Source organism: Poecilia formosa, unplaced genomic scaffold (assembly GCF_000485575.1).
Source record: "Poecilia formosa unplaced genomic scaffold, Poecilia_formosa-5.1.2 Scaffold60, whole genome shotgun sequence".
Classification (NCBI taxonomy): domain Eukaryota; kingdom Metazoa; phylum Chordata; class Actinopteri; order Cyprinodontiformes; family Poeciliidae; genus Poecilia; species Poecilia formosa.
The window spans coordinates 3,233-13,845 of NW_006799999.1; the positions used below are offsets into that span (position 1 = coordinate 3,233).

The following is a 10,613-nucleotide window of genomic DNA, read 5'->3' on the forward strand; positions in this document are numbered from 1 at the left end:
GCATGAACATACATAGATGATCTGATATTGTGCATCAAAATATCAAACACTGTTTAAAATTAATGTGCAGAGTGTAAGTTTAACAAGTTAAATATATTCGCACAGTTCACAGTAGGCTGTGTTTATCACCTGTGAAGCAGATCTTTGAGTGAGAAACTGTCGCTGAGGAGAGTCCTTGAAGATGATTGGCCACTGAGGGAGGGGACAGTATATTCTTCACCGATAAATGTGAAGCTTCATGATCTTCTCTGACAAATCATCAATAGCCAGGAACCTGCAGCAGGCACACTTGAATGCTCCCACCCACCGACATTTTACAGAAGTTAAAAGTTCCTTTTTCATTTCACCGGCAAACAACACCGAGGCCTCGTTCAGTTTGGCTTTGCCTGACAGAGCAGCAGGCCTACGAGCGCGGCTAAGGTCACAAGCTTCTGCTATACAATAAGAGTGAGAGAGACATCTTTTTTTTTTTTTTTTTTTTTTGGAGTTGGTTTTCGTTGAGTGAGAGGAAATTTTGAAACATTGTGCAATGGTGCCACAAAAGTTTTGAAAGGTTGTGAGAGCGTTTTTGCCAGCAAAGCGTCTGAGAGTCGGGTTGCTGGAGAAGAGGTCTCCATGTTGCATCCATACAGAATGGAGAGCTACCTCATCCCTCCTGTGAGTATATTTCTTTCTTTCTTTTTTTTTTTTTTATCGAAACCCTCCGTAGACTTAGGACAAGTGAAGTGGCTCTGGTTCGATCTGATTTAAACTAGCCCTGTCAAAGACTGAAAACTCTATTTCATAAACATGAGAATGGATATTAGATTTTTTTTTCATATTAGTTGACTTATTGTGGTCTCTGCTTCAAGTTGAGTGAAAGACACAAATTGTAAGAGTCTTTTATAGTACAGGAGACATGAAAATGAAACTCAAAAGTTCGAGGGAGTTTCAGAACTACAGGGACAAAAAAAGAAAAAAAAAGACTCACAATTGTTCACGATTACATTTAATTTATAATCGTTTTTCTAACCTCATTTGAATGAAGGCAGCTGCATTGTTTATGTGAAGATTTCACAAAACAGAGGTCTCGTTTGATTAACTTTATGGATTTATGTGTGTAAGACCATGACGGGTGTAGAATTAAATACCATTAGAGGAGTAAAAAAAATATTTGTTTTCTTTGCCTATGTTTCTGAAAACAGTTTTTTTTTTCTCTTTCCATATGTTCTTTCAGCACACAGAAGAAATGTACGAGTCTGACATCTACAGACATCAAATTGCAGAATATTATAATCCATACGTATTAGATCCTGATATCCAGGCAGGTGAGTTTTACTTCAACATAAATATTTTAAACAGTGACTTTGTAGTCAAACGGAAAAAAAAAAAAAAATCCCCTCTGAAGCTGAAACAAATACATATGAATTTTTATTTATAATTATTAATCCAATGAAGGCAGATGATTTCCAACAACTTGGCCTTACTGTTCAGAAGATCTTATTTTTTCTTTTTTTTTTTTTTTTTTACTTCCCCAAGTTAATCCACCGGACGTTTCATATTTTAAGTCCATGACCCAAGGCGGTAACACTAACTTTTTTGGTTTATTGTACATAAAAAGAAAGCAGCGTGTGCAGCTGGAGCGCACCACATTAGGGTGTATGGAAACACAGGAAACAGATGCCTTTTCTTTCGGCCGCTACAGCTACAGACATAGAACAACTTTCGCCCCTTGGGGTTTTGTTAATACATGAGAGGGTGCTTTACTTTCTCTTGAAATCAACTGTTTTGAATGTTGCACCAAAACAACTGAATTTGGGTGTAGGTGGGAGGCAGTTTATGGTAAAAAGAAATGTCTGATGTGGGTGTTGGATAAAGTTCAAAAATGATCCTGGAACAGCATCAGGCAACGGAAAAATGCTCATGTGGACGTAGTAGTGAAAGAGTGGCTTTAAAGTTTTTTCTTAAATTTTGCTTGTACTGTATTTGATTTTATCAACTTGTTTGTGTTGCAGCACCCTCTTTCTATTTTTAAATTTGTTAGAGTTTACACTTTAGAAGCACGAAAGAGGTCCAATTCAACAATTGCACTTTCAAAGCGCAGGCCTTGTTGTTAAGTCCAACAAGCAGTCTGACTTAGCAGGGTTTAGTGAAACTCTTTTGCTTCTAAAGGGGTATTTTTAAAAGTGCTCAGCCCGACATCTACATGAGTGTCTCCGCTTTATCAACTTTTGTAGAGGGCATTAGTGTTGCGTGGAGGTGTGACTCTAAATTAGTATCCGGGGGTTGCCGTCAGACAGAAGACAAGCTGAAAATGCTGAGAACCACATAAGAGGCAGTGTGAAACAGCAAAAGACTTCTGCTGCTACCATTATCACTTTTTTCCATTGCCTTTGTTTAGATCACTGGGACTACCATTCGCACCCGCATGTCCACCCTGTCGAGTTTGAAAACCTCCAAGAGAGCAACTTCACAGAGCTGCAGAGTGTTCAAGCCCTGCATCCACCTGGGCTCATACGACACGATGCCCTGCGGTTCGACCCGGAGAACCTCCTCGACCCAAACCTAGCCGCACATTCGCATGTGCTGCAGCAACCAGTGAGTTTTCCTGTCACCAAACAGCTTGAGTAACACATTTTGGTTGTGTCGTCGTGAGGTGGAACCACGACGTTAGCTCTTTTCAAGGCGATGACTACAACTGAGGAAGGGTTTTCCTCAGGAGGACGACTTTGACCGATCTTAACGTTAACTTGCCACAGCTCTAGCTGTGAGATAACAGAGAAATTATCAGTAAACAGAAATCTTAAGTTTGATACACACTTCTATGCTTGTACCACTAAACACCCTTGTTTTATTTTAGAGTTTGGATTAAAATCACACGGGGGGGAAGAAAAAAAAAATGACAGATTTGAAGCAACAGAGTTTGCTTTCAGGACTCTGAGCTAAAATCAGGAAGTGAATCTTTGGGTTACAAGAAACACTTCAATTTTAGTCTTCTTACTCTTTTTAATCAGTTCAAAAACAGCGTTTTCTCTGAATAGACAATGTCGACTCAGCTTGGCTCATTTGAAGTCACGTCTTTTTGCTGCGGTCTCTTTTTGTGAGCCACTGAGCTATAACAGGGGCCTAAAGTTTTTGGATAACATTTCAGCTCAGCATTTTCGACATATAAACATCATAAGTGTGAAACCATTTCACTTCTGCACTGCATATTTGCAGCACTTTACAAGCTACTTTTCCCTTTAGCATAGCAGATGATTAGTAAAAACAACCTGCACTGTATTTACGTGGCAAAATGTACTACAAAAGTTACACTTTATGTCAGAGTTAGCAGATTAGAGCTGGAAATTTTAAGGATTTTTACAAACAATTTACAGAGGGCAGAGAGCATGTGTGCTTTCAGTAAATTTTGTAAGTTTCACTGGAAATTCAAAGAGTTTTTTTCCCCGTGTTTAATGTTAAGACAATGTGTGTGTGTATTTAAGCGAGGGGAAAATGAAAGGTGTCACTTCAGTAATAAAAATGTCATGTAAAAATACAATGTGAAAACCATTGTTCCATTGCAGCTCCGTTGTCCTCCTTTGACTGTGTATTTTTTTTTTTTCTTTAACAGAATGTTATTAATAGATTGACAAGCTTTACCCGGCTAGGCACACAGATACTGACGTGTGCACACATCACAGCTCATGCAGAGAAAAGTCTGTGCCAAAGTCTTTTACTCACAGTGAGAAATACATAATAGAAACCCAACACAGTTTGGTATTTTTGTCCGCTGTTGGGGGTATGGTGTGAAATACTGCGTCAGTTACAAAGCAATGTAACTTCACCCTGAACACAGTCTAAACATTATATTCAGTCTTACGATCTTAAAGATTTCAAAATGGAAAATGTTAACATGGTTACAGAGAACTTCATCAAAAAGATACCATTTAAAATATAATGTGAATCTGAAATTGCTAATTACTTTTTAAATTATTCTAAACAGGGATAATCTAACATTTCCTATACTTTAAAAGTATAGTATTTCCTATACTTTAACAATTTTGGTTTTGCTAAACCAAAATTGTTAGCCGATTTTGGTTTAGCAAAAATCGGCTAACAATGGAGATAGTGATTTAGGAATTTAAAACATGGTCCGTCATTTATTTATTTATTCATGTGGAGTTATCCTGTGTGCTTCCAAAGTCTGATGGCATGAGAGGCACCATATCTGTTAGTGATTGATAATGCATGTTGGCTCTGTAGTAACAAATGCCGCAATCCAGATAAGATTTGTTGTGTAAGAGGAAGATCTTTCTTATTTAGGCAAGAGAATGCAACCAACAGGCGTTACAACAGTGTGGCTTCTTAGAAAGACAAACTGGATTATTGTTGTTGCCATGACAAGACTCTGTGCATTTTAAAAGGAAAAAAAAAAAGATAACTTAATCTTTTGAACCTTTAGAGAGATTATACTGGACAGAATTTTTACCGTCTGTGTTTAAATACAAACATAGGAATAATTCCCATAGCAAAAATAATGTAATTATTCTTAAGCATTTTTTTTTTTATGTCAAGTGAGTTTATAAGTGAATTGTACTGATGTGTGACTCTTTGATTCTCATATAGGTAGCCTTCTTCTCTCGAACTGTATATCCGCCCCGTGTATCCCAACGCAGCTCTGATGATGAGGACCACGGAGGAAGGAGTCCCCCGCTTGAAGTGTCAGATGAAGAGTGCTTGAGAGATCGAGTCCCTTACGTCACATCAGCAGAGCTCGGTAAGGATTCATACCGCCTGTACATCCACAGTGACGTGTTTTCAAAAAGCCTTTCATGAGACTTAATTGTCTGCAAACCAGAATTTGCATGTAGAAAGATTTGCTCTTAAAATAGCAAAGCCGTTTCTTTCTCTCTGTAGTAAAGCAGATTTGAATGAGGGAATTTGCATCAAAAAAAAAAAAAATATCGCCACTATTGAATTATACACACTTTTTAGGGCGGTGTTCAATTCTCAGAGCCCACTGGTATTTGTGACCTGGAGATGGCATGAAACAAACATGTTGGTGGAAGGAAATATTGAATGAAAAAAACGTAATATTACCCTGCAGGGACGTTTGTAGAAGGGGGCAGAACGGAGAAGTGCAGGGCAAGCAAGCGAATGTACAACCAGGACGCCCTCACCTCCCCTTTTATAAGGTCTAGACGTCACATTTAAAACATCTAGATACATTGTAGAAACAACTTTTTGCGTTCCTGTTACACACAAGAGCTTGAGTCTTATCAGGACCCTGAGTTAACTGAGGGCAAATATTTTCCTCTGTCTCTTTGAACACCTCTGCACCTGCTTGTGGTTGAAGCAAGGGCAACTCTGTCCAGCAGAGATCGTTCATCTCTGCTGGATGTGATGCGAGTGTTTGCATCCACACGCCTGTATTTTACTGCATTCTGCCCTGCTCTGTCAGTAGCACAACAGCAGAAGAACCAAACTTGGTAGGGAGGGATTTGACAGGCGGTTTAGTTTTTCATTTTGCAGGTTTATTGTTTATGATTTTGTACAGCACATCGATCTGCTTTTAGTATTAAGGATGCTTTATAAATATGATTTATTTGTTGATTGATTCATTAATTGATTCACTGGATCCACATCCACCCAGTCGCACTAAGAAATGAGCATCTGTACAAAGACTGGTTGGCAACTTGGGTTAAGTACTTTGGCTGGACAGAAAATGACAATTGGCAGGGAAGAGAGCTGAAATCCAACACACAACCTTCTGAATGCAAGACAAATACTTGCCCCATTAAGCTGTGCCTTGGCGCTTAACTCTGAAGATGTTTCATATCTCATTAAAACTACTTGAATTCTGATCATGGGTTCAGAATTTTGATACTTGTTTCCTTTGTGTAAACCTGAAGTCTTCAAAATAAGAAGTGAAACATCTTTAAGTAACACAAGGAAGGGGGTCCAATTGCCTTTTATTTAAACTCTTGGCTCCACCGTCACAGCTTGGTGAACTTTCACCCATCGGCCTATATGTTGGCACTTCCAGGTTGTTCAGGCATCAGGAATTTTGCTGTGTTATTGTTATTTATGATTGATCAAGTAATGGCGTGTTAATCTTAATGAACTTGACCAATAAAGTAAGAAGGGAAAAGACAGAAATCGTCCTTATCTTCTTTGTTTCATGTTCATGTTGTGTACTTACTCAGCTTTTTGTTCTGCTGACACCTTAAGGAAAAATGTTGTAGAATTGGTTGCGCAGCTGTTTTTGACACTGCTGGTTTTGCATGTTTTATTGAGGAGGACATTAAAACTGGGTTATGTGACTACATATTTATGCCTTGTCCATTACAGGAATTACATTATATAAAAAAAAGTGTTTAAATATTGGAATGTTTGGGGGATAATTTTCTCCACTCAGCATAAATGTGATTGTGTGTTTAAGTTTGGTTAAATCCACCACTCTGAGTGTCAGCAATATTTTTGTCAAGCTATTTGAACATATTCATATTTATATAAAAAATATAATAAATATATATACAGAGAGAAAGAGATATAGAGAGTTGGGTTTAGCTGTGTCTAAGTCGGGGCTTGTTTAAGCACTGCAGTTTGTTGAAATATTGTGTTGCCAGTTTCTATCTGAACTACAAACGGACAAAAGAGTAAGACGGGGGGGATGGGTGTTTGTGATTTGAAAATGTGACGAGATGCGTCATTGACAACATGTGCTTAGTAACTGGCAGCTTTTTCATAAACATATGACCAAAATATTGAGACAAGTCGTTCTTCTTAATGTATTTAGGCAAAAGATTATAAGTAATAATGCAACACCATGTTATTTCCAAAGGTAACAAAAAGAAGATCCGTCTGTACCAGTTCCTGTTGGACCTTCTAAAGAATGGAGACATGAAGGACAGTATCTGGTGGGTGGACAGAGACAAGGGGACATTTCAGTTTTCCTCTAAACACAAAGAGGCCCTCGCACATCGCTGGGGAATCCAGAAGGGAAACCGGAAGAAAATGACATATCAGAAGATGGCTCGCGCCTTGCGCAATTATGGCAAAACTGGCGAGGTGAAAAAAATCAAGAAAAAGCTGACGTACCAGTTTAGTGATGAGGTTCTCGGGAAGAGTCATCTGGAGAGAAAACCTTACATGTAGACTGTAACGACTGTTTCTGGTGTATATCTGTTGGAGAGCATTATAGAAATGAAAAAGATGACGCTGTACAGTACCAGTCTGGTACTTATGCTAGTCAGCCCGCTTTCCTGATCTCCAGACTCGTTCTTTGAGAATATGTGGCGGGAAACCACTTGCTGAGAGTTTTAAAGAGACCTTTAGAGGCCAAACTCAGTGAAATGCATCAAAGGAGAAGCATAAAAAGGGTTGCTTTAACAAAATGAAATAATTAATTTGACAACTGGGAGTAGCTTGTAAGTGAGGAGTTAAAAAAAACACACAAAACAAATTAAATAAAAGATTAATTAATACAACTTCACAAGCATAAGCAACCAAAGCTATTAAAAATACATTTTGTTCCTCTTCTTTCCTTCATATTTCCTGTAAAACATTTTTCCTCTATTTTTGCCTTATTATTTAAGAATACTTAATAGACTTGCCCATAGTGTTTACTGAGGATCCTATGGTTAAGTCGTAAGACTAATTTTCTGTCTGCCGCTAATTTGTTTATCTTATGACAGTCATTCTGTCCTTCTTCACCTGTCTGAATGTTATTAGGTTGTAGATTTGTGCATTAATAAGAGCAGCGTCAATTTGAGTAGCAGAAGGCAGCCACATTTTGTTGCGCCTTGCTCATTTTCTCCACTTTGTTTGACTCTTCTCGTTTTTCATACAAACAAGTTCTCTTAGTTGTGTAAATTTACTGTGTTTATGTATCCTCTTTATAGAAGAAGGTTAGTATTTAAGCAGCCTGGAGGCAAAGAGGGGAGTAAGTGTAAAGACATCCTATGTATTCAGGTAATATTGTGCCTTGTTATATTCCAATAATTATACAAACTGTACTGAGAATTGCTTGTAAAGAATAAATTGTGCATTAATTATTCTGTGTGTTGTTCTATTCGCAAAGATTACATGGAGGCAACTTCAGCAAACATTTGAAGCTCGAAAAGAAGAAGAAGAGATAAAATGTGAAGTTAAAGGGCGCTAAGTTGTTCAGATGAAGCTTATTATCTATCACTACATCTTAAAGATAACAGCTAAACAGCTAAACTTTAAGGAACTTTGAGGTTAATGGGGGCCTGAGGAGGTGAAGTGTCTTGTCACTTAATGGTTACATATATAACTGAATCCTAACAAACTGCAGGCATCGGCTTTCCGCTCGTGGCTGGTGTGACGACTCTGCAGTGACGCGTCTGGTTTCTTCATGTCCGTTGCTGCAGTGACAAACTTACAAACTTTACTTCTGTGTCCAAATTATTGTCTCTTTGTTAAGAGAAAGTGTTTCATTGAAGACAACAAAAGACAGACGAGGTTATGTTTAACTAAATTCTCTAGTGATATGTCGTGTTTATTTCTTTGCATAAAGACAAAATATACATTTTACAGTTTTATTTGTGGTATATTTAAAACCAGCAGCAGAATTCACATAGAAGGAATGACTAAATATTGCAGACCTCAAAGAAATAATATTCTGTTCTGAAAAGGACTTACCTGTTTTGTTAACATGTGCAGTGCAGTGTGCACATATAAACCGACTCCAGGCTTCTTGAGAGCCAACAGCTCCCCACAATGGTCAGCTTGCACCCATTGCTAAGAGATGAGAGGACTGAATGAAACATGACACAATAAAATACAGTGTACTGAGCTGATCCACTTATTGAGCTGTTACACATGTTGAAGGCATGTTTGCAGCCATGGAAAACCTTTAAAACAACTCTCATCTCTCTTTTTTTACATTCATGCATATTTCTATGTTTAGTCTGTAGTTCTTTAAGGTTTCTAATGTTGGTTTCTAATGTTCCCTCCAGGTGAGTTTCTCTGTACAACACATTTTGGTAACACTTTATTTGAAGGGGTGTGCATAAGACTGACATTACACTGTCATAAACATGACATAACACCTGTCATGAACATAAAGAAGACTTTATGAATGTTTATGACAGTTGTCATGAAGTGTCATTCGGTAAATAATGACACTTTTAATGCAAAGTTGCTCTAAAAGTTGCATTAAAAGTCCATTAAAAGTGCTAACTTTGCATGATTTTGTAAATAATGATAATTTAATGCACAGATGGCATTTTTAATGCCCTGCCAATGCAACTTTTAGAGCAACTTTGCATTAAAAGTGTTTTCAACTACAACCTCATTGGGTGTCTGTCACCTGGTTGGTGCTCGAATCCTGTTCTGTCTGTCAAACTGATTTATAAGAACTGAGTTCATACGCCTTTTAAGCTTCTGTGATTAAGAGTGTATGTGACACAACTAACAAAAACTATTAATTTCAGAAATTCAGTGTGCAATAAACCAGCAAAAGCTCCAAGAAAAAAAACTCTCAATGGCCTTTCGAAAAGAAAAAAAATATAAATAAAAAGAACAATCCATATTTAATGGTTCTATGAAAAAAGTATACGTATAAAGTCTTAAGGTGAATTGATGTTTTCATTTAGAAGCATCATGTCTCACTAATATTTGCTTTAAATCTCTATTTGGAGGATATTTATTTGAAGTGCAAAAAAATCCATGCTTAGAAATAATTGATTTTTTTTTTTTTTTCACAAAATCACTGATGCCACAACGAAAACCAGCATGAACATGTACAGAAGGATCACAGCTTTGTTTTGTTTACGACTAATGCATGCCATAACATTAATGTTTCTTATTTAGCAATGATGGACAAAGGTAAATTGTTTCATATAAGATTTTTTTCAACAGTAATTACTCACATGAAATGACATTTAGCTGAATGTTTACATCACTGGTACAGAAAGCCTGACAAAAGTCCACGTCCAGCTTCCTGCAGCGTTTCACCTGCCTCAAATGTCTTGAGAGGCTTCAGGAGCAACAAGTATTCAACCGCACATCGCTGCCATGAAAGGAGTCACCGTCATAAACAGGGATTTCCCCAGCAGGTGCGCTTTTGTGGTGCGTTCAAGTACAATGGATTTAAGACAAAATGTAAAAAAAAAAAAAAAAGTAAATTTTTGAAATACAAATTTGGCATGAATTCATAAACTACAACCTTATCCATTTTAAATGATTTATTTTTATATTGAATAATCCTACTATATATACTTTGCTTCATTTGGTTATTTCCTCTTCAATCCAAACTTCCACTGAGTTTTATTCTACCCCTTTTTGAAATACTTCAATATATTGTAAAATGTTAAGACAATTCTTATACATTTATTTGTTTGTTTTTCATTATTGAAACATACTGAACTTACTGATCCATGACTGATCTGAGATTTTTTTGTGTCCTGATTACGCCTCTTGTCTTGTCAGAAGCTCTTTGCCCACCTCTGTAGCAGAATAGTGGTCCACCATCAAATACTTGTTCAATTTGTAACTAAAGTTTTACAACTGAGCTTCCACTGACATAATCCACAGTCAAAAAGAAACAAAAGACCACCTTGCAAGTCTCCTTATTAGAAGTAGATGGTGACAGGGTGCAGCACAAAACAAAACCTTCTCTTAAA

The 10,613-nt window shown here is 37.3% G+C and overlaps 1 protein-coding gene across 1 annotated transcript; it reads left to right on the forward strand.

Moving 5' to 3' along the window:
* Nucleotides 1-247: 247 nt before the first annotated feature.
* On the forward strand, nucleotides 248-8,019 carry spi1b (Spi-1 proto-oncogene b). Its single transcript, XM_007553859.2, has 5 exons — nucleotides 248-657; nucleotides 1,217-1,307; nucleotides 2,381-2,577; nucleotides 4,588-4,738; nucleotides 6,806-8,019. The coding sequence occupies exons 1-5, from the start codon at nucleotides 616-618 to the stop codon at nucleotides 7,117-7,119; spliced, it is 795 nt and encodes a 264-aa protein (XP_007553921.1). The 5' UTR covers nucleotides 248-615; the 3' UTR covers nucleotides 7,120-8,019.
* Nucleotides 8,020-10,613: the final 2,594 nt, after the last annotated feature.

Excerpts from the sequence above, each read along its gene's own strand:
- spi1b (XM_007553859.2), top strand. The coding sequence starts at position 616 with ATGTTGCATCCATACAGAATGGAGAGCTACCTCATCCCTCCT. Across the intron at positions 1,308-2,380 it reads AGATCCTGATATCCAGGCAG|ATCACTGGGACTACCATTCG; the intron begins GTGAGTTTTACT and ends GCCTTTGTTTAG. Across the intron at positions 4,739-6,805 it reads CGTCACATCAGCAGAGCTCG|GTAACAAAAAGAAGATCCGT; the intron begins GTAAGGATTCAT and ends TTATTTCCAAAG.